The sequence below is a fragment of the Protomyctophum bolini genome (assembly GCF_963924005.1).
Source record: "Protomyctophum bolini genome assembly, chromosome: 17".
In the NCBI taxonomy this organism is placed as follows: domain Eukaryota; kingdom Metazoa; phylum Chordata; class Actinopteri; order Myctophiformes; family Myctophidae; genus Protomyctophum; species Protomyctophum bolini.
The window spans coordinates 18,378,158-18,403,923 of record NC_137878.1 but is presented as its reverse complement, the minus strand read 5'-3'; the positions used below and the strand labels follow the sequence as shown (position 1 = coordinate 18,403,923).

Here is a 25,766-nt window from a genome sequence, read left to right as displayed (position 1 = left end):
AGTTCCTAGTTCTTTGCATGAACTATATTATTGGAAAGGGAATTTAATTTGTGTCATAGTTGATGGATTTTGAACAATAATTTTAAAATAAATGTCTTTTTGCTTGATATTCTGTATGATTGTCCTGTAATTTGCATCATTAACCCCATATTTATATAACCCCAAACAAATGGATTATTCAATTCAAATAATCAATCGGTGCATTGACTTCTGATGCATTACAATTTAAAAATAAAACAAAAAAATACCAAACCCTGATCTTTAGACCCCAAGAGAGACACCATACATGTGTAGTTTCTTGAAACGTCCCAAACTTCAGTTCATAAAAGTAATGTTCCTTTAATTTCCTTGAATGATTCCAATGTACATAAATGCATTCCAAATAATCCAGTAATATCCAACAAAAACTACCGGTAGTCAAAAAAGAAAAAGCACTGGATAAAAATTAAATTCCTCAGTCAGGAGGCTCCAGGAGATTCCTTTATTCCCATGATCTGTTTCAGGTCATAATATCCACCATCATCATATCTCGGCAAAGGTTTTACAGCTTATCGGCTACAACCAACTATTCAAAGTTCTGATTTTGGATTTGTAGGCTTTAGTTTATGACACCAAACCATAGACGCCAGGGGGTGCGACTGCTTGGCGAGCGATTTTTTTAACCTTTATTTTATTATTTTAGCGTTTTTACAATGCCCTAACCCCTAAAAATGAGTTATTTAGGTAGTACAGCAGCTCACACACATACACACATGCACTACAGCCGTACAGCGAGTCATCATATCATGATAAGAGAGATGATTACAAACTACAGTCAGAAGCCATAAGTTAAGTTTGAAAAAAAAAAAAAAATTGCCAGGGGGTGCAGTGCACCCCCTGCACCCCCCCAAAATCCGCCCATGCACCAAACACTCATTGACACCAGAAATGGAACCCTCATAGCATCACTTCCTAGAACTTTTATAGCTGTTCCTGGTACCTCACTTCCTTTTACCAGTGCCCACAATGAACTCCCCCTAATAAAATAAAAAGAATAAAACCTGACAAGTGTGGATATCTTTGTCAAAACAAAAATCAGACTTGTGTGAAGTGAGGGGCACTCTTATCATCATACCTCACATCACACTCCACCTCTCTCCCCCTCCTCCCTCTGGGCTCCTCCATCTCTCTGCTGTCTCTCTCCCCTCCATCAGCCACGTAGTGTCCCCTGTGGCTCAATAGAATGACACACCTTCCAGCCAATCATTTCAATGATTACCTTCCAGCCAATCATTTCAATGATTTCAATCAATTTTGAGGACACAATTACTAAAAGGATTAGTTATAATATATATTATAAGATGTTATTCATGTTTCTTTGCCTATTTTAGTATTATTTTGAAACACATGTCTACTTACTACACCTGTTGTATTGATTGATTGATTGAAGTATTTGTTACAGTTGTTAACTCAATACAAAAACTGTTCGTGGGATAAAAAAACAAAAACTGTTAACAGTGAGTGGACGACCCAATAAAGCACTACATTTGTTTACAAGAGGGTCCACCTTGTTCAATTCATCATAACATTTAGAGACATACAAATATACACTTCTATATAGCCAAAGAACAGGAAATCGTCATAAAGGAGGTACAAAGGGAAAAGAAAACATATACAGTGTGGGAAAAAAGGGGTGGATGGGGGATTCAGATTTTATGGGGGCTAGTTTCGAATTGCAGACATCCGTAGGTGCCCTTTGAGAGCGGTTTTGAAGGAGTCAAGGGATTCGCATGTCTTGATGACTGTTGGTAGGGCGTTTCACATTTTGGTGGCATAGGAGCAAAAATAATTTTGTCCCTTGTTCGTGCCGAATCTGGGTTGCACATGGTTTGTTGAACTCCCTCTGGTGTTGTTGACATTAGGGAAGTATTTCGACAGGTACATGTGTATCGATTCTTGTGGACCAGACCCATTGCAAGATGCTGTACTCTGTCACATGCACATGCATAACGTGAATGGCAAATCGAGTGGCAAAGTGAGTGACAAAGTGAGTTTAATGTCATTTAACGTCGTTTAATGCAATCAAATACAACTTTTCTGTTTGGCTATATTGGCAGCTGTCATGGCCAGAGAGTAATTTTTGCCACTCAGTTCCTGCATAACTTCCGGGTTTGATGATGATGTCACACACATACCCTAATGATTAGGGTATGTGTGTGTTAGGGTATTCAGCAAATTGTTGAATTGTCATGGATTAGGGCCTAATCCATGACAATTCAACAATTTGCTGAATGTCTATTACTCCCTCATGCATTTCCTGTCTCTCTCTCTCTCCACTATCGCTGTCGAATAAAAGCTGATGAAATGTCAACCACTTCTTTACATTTGTAAACCAAACCACTAAAACCAATGATGTGTCAGTAAAAGTGATTGTGATTGAAGTTTATCATGGAAGTCAATGGGGATTATGGGCTGAACCTTGCTCTGAAAAAGGAAAGATTCAAGGAAAAAAGGAAAAACCTGCTAACCATAAATATGGCTATACCACAACTGACCTGGGTTTGAATCTGACCTGAGCCTTTTTGCTATCATCTGGGACCCCCTCTCTCCCACCTTTCCTGTCCCTCACATCCATGATAAAAGAAAAGCATACCGGTAAATGATCAACAAATTATCTAAACGTTTAAATTATAAATGAATGAAATGAAATGCATTTTGTCTTGTTAGACAACTCTCTCTCGCCTACGGTCCTCCTCAACATCTGTTAGGTTTGTAATTCTTTTCACATTCAGGATACCCAAAGACTTTCAGCTTTCAGGAAGAACCCCAAAATACACAGGGGAGGCATATTTGAATATTCTAACCACACCTGGGGGTCTATTAGAGTAATGTTAACTCCACAGACAAAACAGAAACATCACTGCACTCCATCTTTAAGTGATGTCTGCGCATGTGGAGTTCCTGGATGCTGATTACACAATCATTTCCAGCTGTTGTGCATATTCGATTACCTGCTGTGCCATCTCTGTAAAGGCGACGGTCACATCCTCTGGTCTCTGCTGCTGAGTGGCGAAAGAGTAATAACCATCTGGGCTCTGAGTCCAACCTCTGTTCTTGGCATACTCCGTCATCCTCTTCGGGGAGGTGAAGAACAGCACACTCTTGGCTATATCGAACTCGATCTGCTCATATGCCTTCTCTATGCAACCAGCAATCTCATCACGAGTCGTGTCCAGCAGAATATCTATGAAGAACTTACTATACCGTACTGTCTTAGCTGGGATATCACTTCTGGCGAGAAAAACCTTGTTGTAGCTTCCCTCCATCAGGTACTGTTCTAAAGAAACTGGATGTCTGATGTAGTCATTGGTCTTGATGTCTTGTGCGCTCAGCCTTTCCAGTTCTGTATGGAACTCGGACACACGGTTCTGTGAGAGGAGGAAGAGAAGATTCAGGCCGAGCATCATATAAGCTGATTCGGGCAGCTCATCTTTGTAATCAAAGTAGTAACATTTTAATTGGGCCATGTATCTCTCAAAGGAAATAATGTCCTTTTTGAGGATGCTCCACAATGCTCCAATCTCGAGGACATCACTGGTTAGGAGAAACTGCTGCTCAGTAAGCATGGCGCCAGTAGTAGGCATAAAATTTAATTCCAATAGGAAAATCTTAAGTTTACTCAAAAGCTCTCCACATTTGCTCAGGTTGGGGTTTTTCTGGTTCCATTTTATTTTCAGTGATTCATACAGCCCCGTAGTCTCTGTGATTCTGTCTTCTATCTGTTCTGTTCTCTCCTCGGCCTTCCTCAACAACATGTAGATTCTCTCTTCTGTCTTCTCAGCTCTCTATTGTATTCTATTAAATTCTCTCACTGTCACTCTCTTACCGTCTTAAAAATGTACCTTGCCTCTCTGTAACGGGCATGTATACATTATAAAAGGCATATTATATAGGCTGACAAATGCTCTGGTCTGACATCACCCCAACACAAACCATTGCCATGCATGCCTAATAATGTTGATGTGATAACCACCATTCTGACAGTAGCATTGTATCTTTGGATGCGGTTATACAAGTTATACAATCCCTTGTCTTGACTACTGCCCAGCAATCATGGTCAAATGCATCAAAACAAACTAAAAAATCCAGCTTACCTAAAATAAAGCAACGAGACAGTAGCTCTACATTGCTCAATGGATTGGTATTGTCTCCATATATGAAGATCACGACACTGACCTCATCAAACCCTGCATACTAGTGGATAGCCATACATGGAGAAGACTGGATCATCACCTAGATCTGCATATATGGAGCTGACCTGTTCTGACATTCCATATGTTGATCCTCCCCACCCGTCCTTCCTCTCCCTTTTGACTGATACCTGTCCATTCAAACTCTAGACAGGCCCGCCCCAAAGTTATTAGTGCAGCCGTGCCCCGCAGCCGGCGAAAACTAGAGTTCTCAACAGATATTTACAACATAGTCTACTATTGTCCAGACACACAAAGCTGGGCATAAGAGGCGCTAGCGCCCCTAAAAGAAACCCAGATCTACAGTAAAAGCTCAAAACATGTCATGGATTCGTGGTTGTGAGCTTGTTGATGGGTGACTAAGATTACTGGCAGCATATCTCTGTCGGGAAGAAACCAGAGATATACCAAAATGTATATATAAGTATATATTTTTTCAGAAAATGAAGAAACCCATATATATTTTTTTAAACAATGCAATATTGCCTCATCAAAGTTGCTGTTGTGACTTTATATATTGTCAATTACTTGCATGAGATGGGGAGACTGCTTGAGACAGTTTGAGGGTCCAATGGAGTTGAGAGGTTTTGTCCGAAGCGCTTTTTAATACTGTACAATATGTACAATATGTTTGAGGGTTTGTGTAAACTCAAACATTGTCACAAACATTGAATGCCATTGACAATGAATGGCCAGCTTTGAGTATTTGTGTAAACACAAACATTACATAACAAATTGCGTAAGCACAAACGATGCACGAGACGAAGACGCAAATTGTGATGATGGATGATAATGTATGATGATAAGAGCGTTCTTCACTTCACACAGGTGTGATTTTTGAGGGGACAAAAGCCAGCGCTCCTACGTACAAAAAGCGAGAAAAAAAATCAAAAACCTCAAAAATGGAGTTAGGTGGTTTCTTCCCGACAGCAACAATATGCTATGCTATGTATTTATCCATTTTAGCGTATGATATCATTCCGTACCATCACATCAGAGTACTTGTACCATAGTATTTAACAACAATGACATATGGGCATAAAGTGATGCCGCAGATGGTTTAAACAGCAATGCCATTTCAGAGATTTCTGGATTCATAGATTTGTGACGGTTCGATTGGATTTAAACCATGACAAAACATGACCTAATGTCACAGATAACTCATAGCCATGGTCATGAGTCAAAGACACACATGGGAGTCATGTTAATAGACCTCATATTGTTTGTATTTGATCATTTAGTTTGTGTAATTGTTGTAAATAAAATGGGTCTGGACTCTGGAGAGGTGGCACTGGCGCATGCTCAGCCAGTGTGTGTGTGTGTGTGTGTGTGTGTGTGCACAACAGGGACACTTGGTGGTGTGTTAGGCTGTTCAACAACAGTGACACTTGGTGGTGAAAATATGCTAGTTCCGTGCTCAGACCCGGCCAGGGACACACTTGCTGGACATTGGAGTGCTTTTCTAGCTGCGCAACCACTCAAAAAGAAAAAGGGCACCATGCAGCATATAGTCCTTTCTGCAACTGACCCGACCCGCTGCAGTTTACTTGCATATTGCTCCCCTGTCTCCCAACTTTCTTGCGTCCCATTGTTCACTGTCCTATTGGAATAAAGCAATAAAATAAAATATTAAATAAATAAAAAGTCTAGCATTGCTTGTGTAGGGTTGTGAAACTGATATGAGGCCACTCAACATAAGATAATGAATGGATAAGTTAAGTTGTCTATACCATGCTGTTTCATATATATCGTTTTTTTGTCTTTTTTTAAAGGGATGTTTCTGTTTTAAATCCTGTATTTCTTAATGCAGCTTTTTGTATTTATTGCAAAATGTCAACTATAAGGCTGTCCGAGGCAGACCTTTTGGCATCTGGATAGATCAGTGCCAAATTGCGTCCTGTGTCCTGAATGCTTTTCCACATAATAGTGATATGCATATTATGGTTCTTTTTTAGGGTTTCAGTTTTGAATTCGTAATTTTAAGTCCTATAGATCTAATCTAGTCTTCTTACCATTGAGGGGCAGTATATGCTTATCCATAAAGGTCATCATCATTATCTTCATTAAAAACCTGAGCATTACCAGTGCCTCCTGACCCCTGGCTTGGATTGCTGCCCCCTGTGGTATTGGAGGGAAACTTGAAAGAGCCGAAGCCACGGCTCTGCTGCAGCGTCTGTGAGAACATTTCATATTTGCGAATGTCGTTGTCACTGACGGAGCGACGAGCGAATTGCATGGCCTCCTCAAAGTGGTCCTTCCTGATCTCAGGCACAGGGTCTTCCCCCTCTTCTTCCATAACTAACGGGTTGGTCTGCCTCTCGCGCTCTTTGCGGATCTCTTTCTCAATGCTCTCTCTGATGGCCAGCTTACATGCCCGCTGGCCGATCTCTGTGAGATCAGCGCCAGAGAAGCCATTGGTCATCTTGGCCAGGAAGTCAAGATCCACATCCTTGCTGATGGGGCTTTTGCGAAGGTTGGCCTTGAGGATATTAATCCTGCTCTTTTCGTCGGGCAGGGGGATGTAGATGAGCTGGTCCAGACGGCCAGGTCGTAGGATTGCGGAGTCGATGATGTCAGGTCTGTTTGTGGCTCCAATGATGAAGACGTTTTTCTTACTTGACATGCCGTCCATCTCGGTCAGGATCTGGTTGATAACACGGTCACCGGATCCACCACCATCTCCTATGTTGGAACCACGGGACTTGGCTATTGAGTCCAGCTCATCAAAGAATAGGACACAAGGGGCTGCCTGGCGAGCCTTGTCAAAGATCTCTCTGACGTTGGCCTCTGACTCCCCAAACCACATAGTTAGCAGCTCAGGTCCTTTGATGGAGATGAAGTTAGCCTGGCATTCATTAGCAATGGCCTTGGCCAGGAGTGTCTTACCACAACCAGGGGGCCCATAGAATAGCACACCCTTTGACGGGGTCATGCCAAACTTCAGGAACTTGTCTGGGTGTTCCACTGGATACTGCACCAGTTCCTGCAGCTCCCTCTTGACATCGGCAAGACCTCCAATGTCCTCCCAGCTGACGTTGGGAACCTCGACCACTGTCTCCCTCAGTGCTGATGGGTTGCTCTGACTCAGGGCCCACTTGAAGTCATCCATGGTGACAGCCAGTGAGTTCAAGACTTCAGCATCAATGGTCTCATCCTCCAGGTCAATCAGGTCCATCTTCTTTCGGATGGCCTGCAGAGCCGCCTCAGAGCAGAGAGCAGCGATATCTGCACCCACATGTCCATGGGTCCCATTGGCAATGTGTTCAAGGTCAACATCATCAGCCAGCTTCATGTTCTTGGTGTGAATTTGGAGGATTTCCAGTCTGCCTGTTGCATCAGGGATGCCAATGTCCACCTCCTTATCAAAACGCCCAAATCGCCTAAGAGCTGTGTCAATGCTGTTGGGTCTGTTGGTGGCAGCCATGACAATAACATGAGTTCTCTGCTTCAGACCGTCCATCAGGGTGAGGAGTTGAGACACAATACGCCTTTCCACCTCACCATGAGTCTTTTCTCTCTTTGGAGCGATGGAATCAATCTCATCTATGAAGATGATTGCTGGGGCATTCTTCTCTGATTCCTCAAAGGCCTTTCTCAAATTACTCTCGCTTTCTCCAGCCATCTTGCTCATGATCTCAGGACCATTAATAAGGAAGAAGAAGGCTCCAGTTTCATTCGCCACAGCTCTAGCAATCAAGGTCTTTCCTGTTCCAGGGGGTCCATACAGCAGGATACCACGCGGTGGCTTGACGCCGATTGCCTTGAACAGTGCAGGGTGTCTAAGAGGCAGCTCCACCATCTCTTTGATCTGAGCCAACTGCTTCCTCACCCCTCCAAGGTTATCATAGCCAACCTCATTCAGAGACTCCTCCTCATCCTCTCTCCTGATGGGCTCCCCCTCACAGTGGATAGTTGTGTCAGGAGCAACGATGCAGTAGGGGGATGGATCAGTCTCCACCACCTTGAACTCAACAGCACGCATGCCTCCCCTGACCTGGAAAATGTCACCTTTGCGGATGGGCCTGAAAGCCTCTAGGAAGTACGGCTTGAGGTAGACCTCAAAAAGGTTTCCAGTAATACCCTCTACTGTGTCATCTATTGGGAGAACATGGATTCTTGATCCGTATTTCACATCGGGACATGGCTGAATGCTCACAACGTCACCCAGACGGACCCTCAAATTGTTGCGGACAACCCTGTTCATAAGGACTTTTTCATCAGAACAGGCGACATCAGAGAGAACAATGCACACAGTCTCTCTTCTTTTTTTCCCCTTCATCAGCACTGTGTCTCCACGGAACAGCGTAAGCTCATCCATCTTTGTCTGAGAGAGGGAGATCACACTATTGTCCTCATTGATGGATTCATCAACAATAAGTCTGTTGGGCCTTTGCTTCTTTCTCAGAATGGCAGTGGAAAGATCATCATTGTTATATTCCGCTCCCGAAGCCATGGTTGTCCACCTAGATTAATATTTATGTTTAAAATTCTGCTAAGCTTTACTAGTCTTGTTTCTCAAAGTTGAGTGTGACTATGTCTGTATTTATTCGTCTCTCCTGCCAGAAATAGACAACAGATGACTCTTGGAGAAAGTTAACATTTAAAGGCACTTCTTACCATATATATAGGCTGTCCGGAACTGTGGTCTGATGTCACACAACATGAACTGCCTTTGCATATCAACAATGCCGATTCGCACAGTGTCCTAATCTGGCACTGTATGCTCGGATGACGTCTAACGTTCCTATAATGTACACATTTCACGTTTCTCCCTTAGATGCCCTCATCAGAAAGTTATATAAACTATAGGTTCGGCCCTCACACTTACATCATGAACACTGGCGATCCGACCATAGGCTATGTCTGAGTCATATTGTTGTCAGAGGAACCATGTATCCTTCTGTCTGTGTCCCTTTTATACCAATATATGGAGATCCCTGATATCATTCCTATTTGCCCATATATTGTTTAAAACAATCTTGAGGCACCGTGAGAGCTTTCACAACACATGGTGTATACTTTCTACATTAAGCATATCACATTCACTCATAAGTGGCACGCATGCACACATGCACACGACCGTGGTCATAGAAAATAATCATGAACGCTATGGTGGTGTAATCTTTTACACCAGTAATTGTAGGACAAATGCAGTATAATGCACAGTAATGGGATGTTTAGATACCATGGTTGGCCACAGAGTCCAGGTAAAGCTGAACAAACCTAGAGAGGACTTATTGGTTCTGAACAGTCACTGCAACTTTGCATGGACAGATAGCTTTGATAGGGGGGTCAATGCTGGGAAGGAATAATCAAAGCGTAGCCCTGGGTGGACTGTATAGAAGTTACTGCCCTTTGTGGATGTGGTTGAACCTGACAATGCGCTGATACTCTCTTTGCACCTTAATGCCTCATATCATGTACATACCTGTTGCTATGTTCATCCACAAAAACTAATTCAACCCACGTCTTTACACATGTAAACCTGTGATGTGAAATTAAAGTTGATTCTGATATATTATTAAAAGAGGTTACCCAATGAGTCAAAGAATATTAGAATATTCTAATCTCACAAATAGCACACATAATGTAACTCTTGGTAGATATAATATTATTGCAAATTTTTAATCATATTGAGAAAGAAAAATCATCCGGTAGGTAAAGGGAGTCATACAGTTGAATTGTTGATGAATATACAGTATATGATTATATATATAATCAAAGGAGAAGTCTTGTGGTTCTGGAGGAGTCTTTGTTGATGCAGTATATTCCAGTTGATATCAATGTTGGAATCAAACTGGGAAAAGAGGAGAGACATGTCTTCAGTATTAATTTCTATAACTGAAATGTTATCGCCACAGTCAAAAAGCTATTGTTATTCATTAAAAACAAACAAATTGCTTGCTGACTGACTAAACTCATAGACAAAGTAAGTAACAAACAGTAAACAGAAGAGACATGCACAGGAATGTGTTGCTACAATAAACATATGCCACACTGGAGACATAATGACATGATTCACCATTCAGGGAAGTCACAAATCATGAGCCTTCCATTTTTCCATGTCCTTATTTGCAAATCGGGGGTTCAGGCCTCCAAGATAGAATTTTAGTTGTTGTTGTCCAACCATTGGTACTACAGTAGGTTTCCCACAAGCTCCACATACAAATTCAGCTGCTTTTTCTCCGACAGATATTGTGAGTTGATTGGCAGGACTGAAGGACAGCTGAAGTCCTGGTTTGCTATTGATTGTTACTGCGTTGTCTGAGATCAGTAACAATGTGTTGATTGTAGAGAAAAAGTTCTGATTCAGTTGTTTTCCATTTACCTGCAAATTAATGTATAACAAATACTTGAATAATAACAGGCACATTGACAATTTCAAAACAGACTATTTTGCAGTTAAAAAAAGACCCTGGGCCGACAGGGGGCCTTGAAATGTACAGATGTAACCTAAATTCTTCAATAAATAATAGAGTCTTGTGTTATATGTTGACGGGGGCCCATCATTTCAGGCATCACCCTTTTGTTTAAGTGCATAAGAGTAGGGAAACTAACTACCAGGCAAATTAAGCTACTCACCCGAACTTCATGTGTATTGCTAATGGTTATCATCACGTCATCAAAGAACACATACAGTGCCATAATTTTGTTGACCATGGGGGTGCCAGACTTCTGCAGTTTCACCGCCACCCTGAACAACTTTGGTGTTACGGCTTGGTCGCAAACTTTAACCAGCTCGTAGGTCCCTGAATCTTCAATGTTGCCAGAGTCACCACTGAAATCAGTGAGTGTACCATTTTCTCCAACAGAACACTGTTTGGGGTGGCATGCCATTATGCCATTCTTGATTTGACATGGTTCATCACCGTTACATGACATGCTCTGGGACAGAATCACTCCTGAAGTATGGCAGGTGTGGATTCTGTGGCAGCTGTCTGAGACCACAGTCTCTCCAATCTACACAGGAGACAAAACTAATGATTATAATACTTCATCACTGAGACCATTCATCATTATTCAATTCATAATCAATATCCAATGCTATATTCACAATCTATATTACAGATGCACAATATAATCGGTAGCGTATCGGAATCGGCCATAAAAACACCATATCGGTATCTGAGCAGTCAAAAAATAATCCAGATTATTTTCACGATATTGATGACGCAATAATAATGTGACCGTCAATGGCTAAATTCAGGTATTTTAAGAGTAGAAGAGAAAGAGAAAGAAAGTCAGATTTATTCTTCAGCTTTACTCACCCTATAGGTATGCCCCTGGAAGTAACAGCTACAACTGTTGAGGCTAACACAGCCTGTCCCATTGAAGTAGTATCCATCATTGCAGGCACAGCCCTCAGCACATGTGTCTGCACAGGTGATGGTGTCTATGAGACCAGGGCACGGTTTGTCACAGGTCTCTGCACACACCTGATAATGGCTGTTGACTGAACAGGATAAAGCTGCAAAAAGTATCACATTTAAATTTCAGGTATTTCGCTGACAGTCTTGTATCATAATATTACAATGAGGACAATCATAGTTTTTGAAGGGCGATATAGCCCCTCCTATCCAGCTTTTGGTGTACAGCATGTGCACAAACTTTGTCCTCCACAAACATTAAATCCCATTGACAATGAATGCACAATTTTGAGTGTTCGTGTAAACACAAACATTGCCTAACACACATATTGAAGACGAAGGCATGAGGACGCAAATTCTGATTGGCCGGAATGAGATGTTATATGATGATGTACGATGATAAAATTGCCCCTCACTTCACACGGGTGTGATTTTTATGTAATTAAAATGTATATATGTATATCTTACGACATAAATGTTCGTTCCTCCACTTGTTCACTTTCACCCCTAATGTCTGACAGTCTGTCATGTAGGCTGAGATGCTTGAACAGAGAAAATTGCGCGCTCCCTTAGCCTGGCAGACATCAAAAACGCAATCTCTGTAGTAAGGCATGGCATCTATTACACTGTGGCAGGCAGCAAAGGGACCATAAGCATCTGTGATCATTTTACAGTCTTGTTCAAAGACAGCCTTATGATTGCTGTCACACTTGGGGCAGACGTCTCCGCTGCAGCCATCTTCACAGACCACTCCAGGCACGGACACTTTCCAGGCTGCACCAAAGCTCAGAATGTCTTTGGGATTATTTGGCATTACTTTCCCATCAGGCAGCTGGAACTCATCTGCTTTGTTTCCGTTGAAGTTGCCACACAGACCGCAGGTCTTGCCCCTGTAGTTGCCAGGTACAGTGACAGTGACGCGGTAGACCATGTCATATGTCACTCTTAGGCCGAAGTCAGTCGCGATGACGTAGTACGTGCCTTCCTGGTAAACTTGGATGGCACCTTTGTTGAGGTTCAATGGGATGGGATATGCGACACCATTTACCTGGAAAGAATGAATACAATGAAAGTAATGCAATTTGATTATACCATCAGAATACAATGTAATGCTTTTCGCTTTCGGAATACTTAAGATTGTCAGTTTACATTTTCAAGTCATTCAGACATAAGATCAGCTTAACGGTTTAAATGCTACTATTACAGTGCCTTTGTGCAAGGTACCTAACCACCAAACCTGCACTACAGTCTGCAGTTCTAGAGGGTTTCTCCAAGATAAACATATGTCTGTTCATGAGTTTGATGCTGTAAGAGCATTGGTGCTTTATCAGAAATTGAGAAATTAAAGATTTTCAACAAGACTGTGGCAAAGTGTGATATACCATGATTATTCCTAATTGGTTCCTGCGTAGGATCAACGTGTATCCATAAACTTCAACAGCCAGAAGTTTTGCCACTGAGACTTTGGGATTTGCAGAGATGGCGTACCACTTCTCGTTCTCCACCACCACAGAGAAGTTGTTGAGACGTGTGCCTTCCTCCAGGTGGCAAGCTTTAGCTGCAGTGTAGGTGCAGGTGCCTTGGAAGTCATAAGTGCCATTGTCAAAGGTGTTGTAATGAGGATCACCAGAGATGGTGCAGGTTCCATGTCCAAAAGGCTGACATGATCGGACACCTTTCTTCACTTCGCACCTCTCATCGGGTCCACAAGAAGCCTTCTTACACTGCACCTAAAATTAATGTGTTTGGATTTGTTTTTCAAACATGAAGATGCACTAAAGAATAAGCAAACAGATTTATGCAACAAGGAAATCTCAGCTGATAATGGGGCATCTGACAAAAAATAAATAAAAACAGACCAAAGCAAAAAATGTAATTCCATACATACTGTACAATAGTATGTACATCAACATTATAAACCCACTGTACAAGAACTTGAATGGTAGTCAAACAATAGTGCCTAAATAATAGAAGTTGGCAGTGGCACACACAAACACGGTTAATGTGTACCTACTACCTGACAGTACATCATGTTAATTTTGGGCTAATATACTGTGCAATACCTTTCTGAGGGAATGTACTGTACACATACGGTATAGCTTCAAGTTTCTTGGGACGGACAAGACATTAATTGTGCGACGTCAGGGTGTTAAATCCTATCACTTTAATTTGTCTTAATTGTTTGGAGAACGGGAGTAACAGATGAATAGTGGAATCATGGGCTTGGGCCAAAGATTGTGTCCAACAATGTACTGCCTTTTTATTTTTTTATTTGTCTATTTTACTGGCAGCATGGGTGGTTTCGCTGTCCTTAATTCCCCTCCTCCAGCTGGCATCTTTTACATTTAATTTAGCCTTTACTACTGTATGTGTCTGTTTTGTGTCAGCCAATGTGGGATTAACAAGAGGCAACACTGTCTCATACTCTTTTTGAGTGGTGCAACCACTCCAAGGAACAGCAATGTCCGTGTTAATGTGACTTTAATGAGTACCAGTAGGGGCGCTGTTGTGCCAGAAACAGAGAGAGAGATAGTGTTGCACTGTTGCCTGATAATGAGAGAGAGAGAGAGAGAGAGAGAGAGAGAGAGAGGGAGGAGGGGGGGAGAGGGGAGTTCACTCAGTTCACACAGGTCTGATTTTTATTTCTCCTTTGACTGACTTTGTTGATAGCTGTACTGCATTTTCGTGTGTGTGTGTGTGTGTGTGTGTGTGTGTGTGTGTGTGTGTGTGTGTGTGTGTGCGTGTGTGTGTACACGCACGTAGCTTTGTTGAAAAAAAGAAAAAGACAGACAGATAGCTGCATAGATACATGAATGCATACATACTGAATTCTTACCTTTCCATCACAGGTGCATTCTTGCTGGCAGTTCTCACCGGGATAAAATACCTGCCCATGCTTATAGTATTTGCCCTCATGAACACAACCACACTGGCCAGAAGGGACACATTCATCTCCACTGAGGACAAAGCCTTCATTGCAGACACACCCTTCCATACAATGAGCTTTGCAGACAGATGGGATGGAGTTGTTCTGGCATGATCCTGAACAGCCACTAGTACAGAGCTCATAATGGCCATTTGATGGACACTGTGCGTCTAGAAGTATATCACAAATGACAATCACTTCAATTGCAAAGTACAGTCAATGAAGACAACCAAGACACATTTTGTCACGTGATTTAGCGATTCACAAACAAATTCAAGTTCAATGTTACACTTGCACACAGTGAAACTGGACAAAATGCCAAATAAAGTGACCAACTCTAATGTAAATAATAATAATAAACTCTAATGTATTATGTATGTATTCGTCTGAATACCCCGTCCATTGCGTCCAACTATAATCACGTTGTACTGCATTATATGGTGATAAATATAGCTTTAACAAAGTAGGTTTAGAGACTGGACATGCCCTTACCACAGAAGTGAGCCGACCTCCAGGCATGTACTTTAGCACCTTTCAGCTGACAGGCTGCTGTGTAGGCGGTCAGCGTCTTGCACTGCATGCTCCCACCTCCCTGGTAAAGACAGACGTCGTACACACAGTCTTGGAGGAAACCTGCAGGGTCAATTATGGCATGGCAGTCACGGAAAGGGCCTTCAGTGTTGCTGATGAGTCCACAATACTTGGTGGCAAACAGCTCTTTCTGAGCATCATTGCAGCCGGGACAAGGGCCTTGGCAGCCATCAACACAGCCACGGAGCGCAGTAACCTTCCAGCTCTCACCAAGCGCCTTGGGAGTGGGCGCTTGTTTCCCATCTCTCATCTGCATGTCGTCTTTGGGGTTGAGATTGTAGTTGCCACACATGCCTTGCATTGCACCCTTGTATGTGCCAGGGACAGTGACAAAGGCGACACTTTTCCAGTCAAAAGAGACTTTGGCTCCAAGGTCAGTCTGAATGACAGCAAACCAGCCACTCTTATACACCTGGAGTTTATCTCTGCCTATAGTTAAAGGAAGATTGGAAAGCTCATTGTTGACCTAAAGGAGAAGTGAAATAGAAGACAATTGACACATTTGATTGATTCGTGATAGATGTCCTGAAAAACATTCCTGTACTGTGAGAATGAGCCAATTTGCCGCTAGAAACAGTACATGGGGGCTTGTAAAGTGCAACCAAAAAGCGTTTTATATTTTAAAAAAGACAGAAGAACAGGAGAACCAACATAAGTGACATGGTGCCTTCTTTCATACCACCAACTCAATGTTTGTTGCTCTTTCGACTTTGGACTCAACCATGTAAGCGGTAGATTAACTATAAATACATAAATATACATAAATTCATGCAACATTAACTCTCATAAAATATATTAAAACTCTAAACTACCACCAATGATTCTACTACAACAATATCCAATAACTCTAAACACACAGTACACTCCCCCTCTGCCATTATGACTTGGTCCAGCCCAATTACACTGGCAAACAGAACAGCCCAACTTGGTGCATGTTTTCAATCATCACTTAGCATTACTATTGCACCCGTTTCACTTGGTCTCTATATTTGCACTCCGTCTCCTACACATATTGTACCTCACATATTATCGACAAACATTCTGTCTCGGACAGGAAACAACTCAAAATGTTCAGTTAAATGTAATCACCAAAAGAATGTTGACTGCCTTTCTGTACTGTGCAAACTACAATGTGCATTACGCTGTGCAAATACCAACGTTCTCATATGCTATGCAATTAATCACTTAATGAATAAAGGTTACAATAGACATCTGCAAAGTAACAGAGGACCTCTCTAGACTGTTACACATGATTCACAACACTATAGCCAACCAACAACCACTATAACCCTGGCGAACCTGGCGACCGACAGACAGACAGACATTACTGAAGAACAGTTATTACCGTCACAAACCCAGGGTGCTCCTTGCTGATGACGACAGTGTACCCAAGCACTTTGACCTCCAACAACTTGATGGCTGACCCTGCCTTCTTATCACGGCCATCAGTCTGCAGCACAACACTGAACCACTCTGGGCTGGTTTGATTGGCTGACACCCCAGCTAGCTCATACGCACAGGTGCCCTGGAAGTTGTAGTGCTGCCCATCAAAGGTCACAAAATGAGGGTCACCGGATACCATGCATGTGGCCCACTTCACCGGGTGGCAGCCTCTGATACCCTTCACCACCTGACACTGCTGCCCGAGGGGACAGGCCTCTGCCTGTACGGACAAACTTCCACCAGCAGAGCATTTGTAGCGTTTGGTGCAGCTCTCATCAGCCCAGAAGGTGGCACCTGCCTCCACATAGCGGCCTTTGTACATGCAGCCACACTGTGCCTTGCGGACACACTTGGTGCCACTAAACACATAGCCATCGTTGCAGGTGCAGGTTTCCACACAGCTTTGTTTGCATTTGGAGGGTGCGTATGGGTCTTCACAGCTGGCGGGGCAGGCACTTCCACAGAACTCATAGTTGCTGTTCTCTGGGCACTTTGGTGGAGCTGCAAGGATAAATAGTACATAGAGTAAATAATTTTGATAAACTGTGGCCATATAGCTGGCATATAGCTGTATTTTGTACTCACGGCAGTTGGCAGCCTTCCTCCAGTTTTGACCCTTGACGCCAGTCCTCTGGCAAGCGTCAGAGTAGACATACAGAGTGTCACAGAAGTACGACTTCATCGTCGCTCTACTGCACAGGTCAATCATACAGCTGCTCTGGAACACCTCGGAGTCGATGAGAGGGTGACAGTCTGGGAAGTACTGATCTATAATTTTTGCAATGGAGGAGCAGATGATCTTGTGTTCGATCTGTTCAACTTCTGTGGCCTTGCAGTTTTCACACTGTCCACTGCATTCGTCTTTGCAGTAGGCATCGCCTGGCATGCCGGGAACCCTCCAGCTCCTACCCAGCGCCACCACATTTCTGGCAACAGAGCCATTAGGGGTGGTCATATCGGCACTGTGTTTGTTGTTGAAGTTTCCGCACATGCCACACACCTTGCCCGCAAAGCTGCCTGGTACGGTGATGACCAGATAATGCTGCCAGTCATACTGCACAGTTAGACCAAAATCTGTTTTGAGGACAACAGAGAAGCCACTCTGAGAGATTTTCACCTTTCCATTTTTCAGGTTGATGGGGAGATTCCATAACTGGTCATTCACCTGAAATGTTACATATTAGATAATTATACTGTATGTAACTAACAACCATTGCTGTCAATTTTACATTAGAATGTATTGCAAATATAGGAAGCCACAGTGTGATTTGTGATTTGTAACATTCATGTCACTTTCACTCTGGCTGTAATTCTTTTACATTATTTTTTATCATACACAGTCAGTTTAGGGAGAAGAATAGGTTTGCATCTTTTTGTCAAAGTGCTGTCTTTGTATTATGCATCTCTTATTCTTTGTTTGCTATGCCATTGGTCTAGTTACTAGACCAATGGCATTGACTGACTTACCCGGACAAGACCAAACTCCATGTGTACTATGTTGATGGTGATTCCGTACACCTTGACTGTGACCATTCCCACTTCAGTGATGTTTGAGTTGACACGCTGGTTCATGTTCTGAGCTTCCACCGTAAAGGATGGGTGGTTCCCATCCACATGGCAGTTCATGGCCATGGTATAGGTACAGTTGCCCATGAAGTTGTAATAGTGACCATCAAAGGTGCGGTAGTGGGGGTCGCCCATGGCCCAGCAGGTGCCTGTGGAAGGCACAGCTGGACCAGCTGCGCTGGACCCTAAAAATATGCATTTGTCTAGGTTAAGTTTAAGTAGTGACAAATGACAATTGTATATTACCTTAAAGTAATGTTGAACTTTGGTAGAAACTGGGCATATAGCCTAAGTCAAAATATTGTCAATCCTCTTTAACTTGTCTGTTGCTCCTGTGCTCTGTGAGCCAAATACCAAGCCCTGGTACATAATATTTTCCCACCTATTTAGACTACTATTGATGATGACCTATTTTAATAGATTTTTAATTTTTATTTTTGTATAAAGGGTAGTATACCATGAATAGTATTTCACTTTCCAAAAAATATCTACACAATCTACGACTAGATTTGTTATTTCTTATAATTAATTATTTTATTTATATGACTACCGTAATCCAATTAGTTTGTGTCCTAAAAGTGTGACCTGTTTCGCCAAGCAGGCGAAGTGATCGGAATAGCTATACTTGTTTTTTTCTTTTTTTAGCTTCGTTTGATGACCTGAGTTCAAGCTGTTTATTCCTCTTGAAGTTTGTAAGTTGCTCTGGATAAGAGCATACAGTATATGCTAAATGCGTAACTATAATTTTAAATATTGTCCATAAAGGTTGTTGCTTTAGAGCACAGAAGCAACAGATGAAGATGATCAACAATATTTTGGACTTGTAATATCATGCTGAGGTAGCTATAAATCCATGTTTCTACAGTACATGTTCAACAACTTCATTGTCACTATTCATAAATAGTGTTATAAGACAAAATATTACGATAATGTCTTACACTTACCACTCAGGAGCAGAACCGCAACTATGATCAGTAGCATCCGCATGGCTGACAATGGATAGCTCCTAATAGGACAAAAAATATGAAAATGTAAACAGGGCATATTTCAGGGGTATTTCTTTATATTTGACTGTTTGGCAGGGAAATGAAACGGTGAAGAAATCAGAGTAAACTTAATCGTTTTAATCATTGATGTATCTGAACATCTAAGTTATCCTTACCTGAGCTGGATAACAGGAGTGCATGAATTCTGGAGACCAACACTTAAATTATACTGGGTTGTTTACAAAGAACCAATCAGATTATTGCTGGCAATGACTGACGTTTCACAGAAGCTGGGAAAAACGCCAGCACGGTGCACTGCAATTAAACATCTTTACTGTAAGTCTTTAATGATAAGTTACTGTGATAGAGGTCATGGAATTAATCAAGTCAACTTATCTTTTCGTAATTTGTTAATCATTTAACAAATTAAGTTAATCATTTGAATTTAATGTGTCTACATTTAAATAGAGGGTAAAGAAAGGCTCTAGAGATTTAAAGCTTCACTGATGGAATTGTTTTCAATTTGTTGCTAAATACATTTCTTCCTACAATGACTTCAAGGCTAGCATATTGGATTTTTTTGTAAAGCATTACAACAACATTCTGCTACAAAATACAGTTTTTTAAAGGGTGAATGTTCCCTTTAACAATATTGACATGTTCACTGGAGCTGAATAAGGGTAAAATGTGAAAATGATTCAGCAGGCTGTGCTGACAGTGGCCCTCAAACATTCCATAGTTATAGATTGTATATAGATTTTAATATTTGATAAATATTGTAGGTCTACTGTAATATATGTTTCAGATTTTTGTCACAGAGCCTACAGTTTGCCACTAGTGAGTGTGAAAGAAGCCTAATGGGATTTTTGCCAAAAACTCTGGTGCCACTCTGATAAAACAGGCAACAGCTTTGATTAACGAGTTTGCATTTATTCTTACTGCAAAGCCACCACCCACCAGCAGAATAAATAGGTGTGGATGTCTTTCAATGTAGAATGATTAAAGAGCCTATGCTATCTCGTTGCAATCACTTTACAAAAGTGTAAAGGCCTATTCATACTCCAGTTTTAGGTGATAAGGTGACCACTGCTGTGGTTGGAAAAACTACAACATGACGGCACGCAGCGGTGATAAGCAACTCACTGATCACCCCAACACATCTCTCTGTTTTTACTAACCAAACGGTATAGTCACCTTATCATCTAAAACTGGAGTATGAATAGGGCTTAAAAGTACAATGTGTCTGCTGGATAATGTAATTGTGATTGGTGCTTGGCCTGAAGATATTAAATTATCTATCTGATAGTTTCTATCAGTGGTGGAAAGTAGTGTATATATACTATAAGTACAACATTTAGGTATTTTTTACTTTCTTCAGTATTTACATTTTTCAATTACTTCTACCTCACTACATGAGGAAAATATTGTGCTTTACTCCACTACAATGAAATGAGAACTTTAGTTTAAAGTTACTTTGTAGATTTTTACAATTATTACAACAACACGCTAACCACTTCAGCCGTAAACATATTTCGGCCATTTGAAAGTAGCAGACATTTTGAAACATGTGAAATGTAACATTCTGCATAAGGACTGCTTTTACTTTTGGTACGTAAAAGTAAATTTTAATACCAATACTTTTACTCAAGTACATTTTAAATTCCGTTCTGCTTTTTATTTCAACTCTTATTGATCCTATATTTAAGATCTTACATAACTTCCTGTTGATTTGACCATTTTTATTAGGAAGAAAAACCGGACTGGATCAGCATGTCACTGAGGAGCATATTTAGAATTGTCAATTTCTGACCAGGGAGCAATTATTTTTCCACATTTGGAGTTACATCGTGGCAAGGTAAACTATACAACTCAAATCTGAAGTGGTCTTGCCCTTTAAGTAAAACAAAAGTATACCGAGTATACTTTTTCCACCACTGGTTTCTAATGAGAATTCACAGCAATGCAATGATGGCAGAGAAATATCAGTGTGCTCATGTTGAGTTATTCTAGATTCATATTATTTAGGCACAATGATTTAATAATTCTGTTCCACCGACTTTCCTGTGTCCAACTGCTCTATAATTGCGACAGTAGGTTGCAGATTACTATTATGAAAACCTGTCCAGTCGAACGTCCGTCACGCCTCCATATATATGGTTGTCAGTCCATCACGCCTCATGACACGTCATGCCACCATATATGGCCGTCAGGAGGCGTGACATGCTCCATATATGGCCGTCTTCATATATGAAGATCACAACACTCGTCAAACCCTGGATAGCCATACATGGAGAAGACTGGATCATCACCTAGATCTGCATATATGGAGCCGGCCAGCAACTCTACATCTGACCTAAAACCTCAGGCCTGAAAATTAAGACCCGGCCCTACCTGGGCACTCATCTAACCCTGTACACTCAAGACACTGTCTCCGCTGCCACCCTTAGATCTCCATAAATGGAGCTGACCTGTTCTGATATTCCATATGTTGATCTGAGCTCATCAAACCTTGTACACTCAAGACACGCTCCATATATGGCCAGTAGAGAATTCATATCCATATGTTGATCTGACCCCCCCATGCCAAAGCGCCCGTAATAGAATAAGCTATAGCAGTAGTTTCCCTTGGTCACAGATTTGACCCCTGCAATAATGTACCCATTGGTGGCCATAATTATGTCCTGTCAACATGTTGTTCAGTTCAGCAAGATATTGAACCCATGCCAGCTCAGAGCTCACCGATTGTGATTCATAAAACATCTTTGACCGTTGCACTCTCAAAGGTAAACAAACACTGAGGATTTGGCTTTCATCTGATTTTACATTTTAATTACCAACAGTCTCTGTGATTATATTTTTTTCTTTTTACATATATGCCTAACAGAAATAGGCGTACTCCTACATTAAGAATAAATAGAGAGATTGTAAGAATCAGGTATTTCAGGTATGGCCAGGTTGGGCGGTGCTGGTGCATGATAATTGAATAACCTGAAGAACGTCACCAGAATGCATTATAATCCCCTGTAACATTGAACATTGCCAAACTGGTTTTGGTGGACACTGGTTGGTGAATGCATGCAAATCTACACTCAGGGACACTCAGGGACACACACGTGGAGGACTAGTCGTCTACTACTTTAAATAAATGTGATGTCCTCCTGGGACCCAAAGGCAAAATAGGCGATCAACAAGCTGACAATGCGTGTAGAGCATGTAGATCTGCTTGTAGATCTATTATCACTACTTCTTAAAAAAAAAATATATATATATATATAAAAATAAAAAAAATCACACCCGTGCTGTGAAGTGAGGGGCACTCTGATCATCTTACAACATCAATTACAAACAATGTTTGTTTTAGTCCTCAAAACAAACATTACATTTCTCTTTATTGTCTATGGCGTTTGCTTAAACAAGCATCATTGAAAGACAAACATTAAAGCTGTATATAGGAGGGGCTAATAATGGCATTTTTAGACTTTCTGAACATTTCTGAAACACTCTATAAGAATGTTTTTGTGTGTGCATGTAGGAAACAAAAAGAAAGGACATTTACTTGTGACCCATAACAATGGGTCCCGATGTTAACATTGGCATAGGTTTGGGGCAGTATAAAGGTATAGCATCTTCTGGTTCCACCAATGCAGCCCAGAGCCCATAGGGATATCCACAAATATCTATACGCCTATCAATTATCTTAAGCCTAGATTATTTTTCCACCCTAAAATATGATCATCAGGTATTATTAAATAAGGACTATTTTTTTCCCTGTTTGTTAAAATGACGTTTGTATGGACACGCCCACAAGTTCATTAAGTATGCCTGGTTTACCTGGTGGGTGCATGGTGATGAGTGGTGATCCACCTGATCTGAAGCAGCACCCACAGCACCACCTGTGCGCAACCTAACACACACAAACACACACATATTAACTGTCATGTTTGACTGTCAAGGTTTCAGCCTCCAGGAAGAAACCCTAAATACAAAGGGAAGATGTCATTGCACATAACCACACCAAGGGGTCTAATGAAGTACCGTCACCTCATAAACACATACAAATACAATCTTAAACTAATTGATATTTAATCTTTTGAAATTTCTATCGGAAAAATGAACGGGGTCTGGACCAGTGGAGCCAGAAAATGGTTGCCACTGCTATGTCCTATAGACATGCCCCTACAAAAGGGAGGGGCATTGGTTCCACCAATAGAGGCCTTAAACAACTTTTGTCATGACGTCTCAAAAACAAGAATGGATCAAAACCCAGCTGGACCTTGTATGGGCAATGTTCAGTGCTCTTTAACTGAGCTAGGTAATAGTTGACCTGCAATAGTTAACTTGACTTACGTTTTACTGAGGTAGGTACAGTAGTAAGTAGCCTTGGGAACCAACCAGCCATGCGGCTCATGGGTCAGGAAACTCCTGTTCTCTTACACCCCTGGACATAACTAGTAGCATAATTATGTTTTAGGGAATTACCCCAACCCAACCCTTGACACAGTTGGTACCATTTTTAGTCTTTGTTATGATTAAGACAGAGATTGAACCATGACCTTCCTCAGGGCACACTCTAACCACAAATCACTGAGCTGGTAAACTGGTAAAGCACTATGATAATTATCTCCACCAGGCCGAAGGCATGGGGAGAGTATGTTTTGCACTCTGTCCGTCCGTGTGTCTGTCTGTCTGTCTGTGTACAGCTAATCTCTGCCCCAATTTCTCCACAATGGCCTGTCATAGCGCCATCATGAGGATGATGAGGCCGATTTTTGCAAAAGACATTTCTTTACATTACTCGTACACAATTTATACAAACATCACACAAACCGGAATACACTATATCTTTACAATTTAGGCATTTAGCAGACGCTCTTAATCCAGAGCGATTTAAATTAGGCAAGAACAAAAAAGCATGGGAATAAATCACATATATAAAATGCATTTATCATGAAACATGCGTAAGCTAAGAACGTAACTAGAATATATCTATATAATGACACTATACATATACTATACTATGCTATACATATGTACTATGAAGTGCTATGACTACATACAATGCAATTATTGTGTTGTCTACATGACATGCAATAAGTCTGTTTCAAATGCTATCCAAGTCTAAAAAGTGCTATCTAAGGGGGTAGGGTAGGTGCTATGGGCCATGATGGAGTCTGAAAAGGTGGGTTTTCAGACTACGGCGGAAGATTGGGAGTGATGCTGCAGTTCTGATTGCAACGGGAAGTGCATTCCACAGTTTTGGGGCCAGAAGAGAGAAGAGTTTGGGACATGTGGAGCGTTATCCCGGCGTTTTTAGTGAGGGTATACTTCCAGCTTTCCTGCGTTGGCTGATCTGAGTGAGTGGGAGGTTTGTAGGGTTCAATCATGCTTGCAAGATATGGGGGAGCCATACATTTGGTTGCTTTGAATGCCAGCATCAGAGTTTTGTATTCTGTGAGGGCAGCGACCGGGAGCCAGTGCAGGGAGCGGAGCAGGGGGGAGACATGTGAGAATTTTGGCTGGTTGAAGACCAAGCGAGCTGCGGCATTTTGGATCAGTTGGAGAGGCTTAAGTGCACATGCCGGTAGGCCAGTAAGGAGGGAGTTACAATAGTCAAGTTTTGACAAGACTGTAGTCTGGATTAGGAGCTGGTCTGATTCCTGGGTGAGGAACGGTCTAATTCGTCGTATGTTATAGAGTGTGAACCATAGACTGTAAAAAAAATATGGACAAAGCGTTCTCCAGACTCCGGGTCTGATATGGACGGAAATTGAAGCCTATCAGTCCTTGAACTGTAAGTCGCCATCTTTCTAGATCCGTTTGGGCCCAGCTGGCCATTGGCTGGCCCAGACAACGAGGCTGGACTTCCCCCCTTCTTCTTCGTTGGTTTTTATTTTGACTGAACGGGGGGTGGCTCCCGATCATAAACTGTAACGGTAGCCACGCCCCTCAGAACATACGCGACTGTATGGTACTTTTTTTAAATAAATGGGACCATAATTTTCCAAAAAGAATATTATGACATGAGAAATGAGACTTTATACTAGTGACTGGAAGCAGAAAGTATTCATGACCATGTTTATTAAGGTAATACAGTCTAGGTGAAGTTGGGCCCAAATACATGGACTTCTATGGGGCTATGGTTTTTTTTGGGCCCAATGACAGCGCCACAACAGGCCATTATATGAACTTTCAGGAAGTCCCGATTTCCTTAGTGGCTTCACAAAAGATCTGTCTGACTGCCCCCCTGGTGTGAACCTACAGGATCGAGTGACAGCTGTGATGTGAGTTTTGAACGAGAGCTGACTGTTCAACACCAAGGTTCCTGGCTGTTGGGACAGACGTTACCAGGGCGTTGTCTACGAAAATAGTTAGCGCCTCCTGCATAGGGCAGGACTTAGCTGGGAAGAAGAGAAGCTCAGTCTTGTCTGTCTGTCTTTACAGTCATGTGATCAACACAGACCTCTGCTCTTCTCCTTTTTCTAGTTTTATTCTCAAATGTTTATTTTCTTTTAATCATATTGAGACATCTTAATGCTCTTAGTGTTGTATGTAAAGCATTTTCAATTACCTTGTTGTTGAAAGGTGCTATATAAATAAACTTGCCTTCCTTGCCATGAACTGGTATTTGAGGCCAAGCCATAATTAAATGGCTAAATGG

General features: G+C 41.7%; 3 protein-coding genes across 3 annotated transcripts; all 3 read right to left on the bottom strand.

Annotated features, from left to right (window-relative positions):
* Positions 1-2,951: 2,951 nt before the first annotated feature.
* Positions 2,952-3,794, bottom strand: LOC308331643 (26S proteasome non-ATPase regulatory subunit 8-like; the record flags this gene model as incomplete). Its single annotated transcript, XM_080787133.1, has 1 exon — positions 2,952-3,794. The coding sequence occupies one exon, from the start codon at positions 3,792-3,794 to the stop codon at positions 2,952-2,954; it is 843 nt and encodes a 280-aa protein (XP_080643259.1).
* Positions 3,795-6,261: 2,467 nt separating this feature from the next.
* LOC308331873 (transitional endoplasmic reticulum ATPase-like) lies at positions 6,262-8,682 on the bottom strand (the record flags this gene model as incomplete). Its single annotated transcript, XM_080787398.1, has 1 exon — positions 6,262-8,682. The coding sequence occupies one exon, from the start codon at positions 8,680-8,682 to the stop codon at positions 6,262-6,264; it is 2,421 nt and encodes an 806-aa protein (XP_080643524.1).
* Positions 8,683-11,125: 2,443 nt separating this feature from the next.
* On the bottom strand, positions 11,126-19,109 carry LOC308331642 (IgGFc-binding protein-like; the record flags this gene model as incomplete). Its single annotated transcript, XM_080787132.1, has 9 exons — positions 11,126-11,189; positions 12,307-12,644; positions 12,979-13,326; positions 14,433-14,584; positions 15,015-15,579; positions 16,459-17,057; positions 17,142-17,721; positions 18,024-18,307; positions 19,067-19,109. The coding sequence occupies 9 exons, from the start codon at positions 19,107-19,109 to the stop codon at positions 11,126-11,128; spliced, it is 2,973 nt and encodes a 990-aa protein (XP_080643258.1).
* Positions 19,110-25,766: the final 6,657 nt, after the last annotated feature.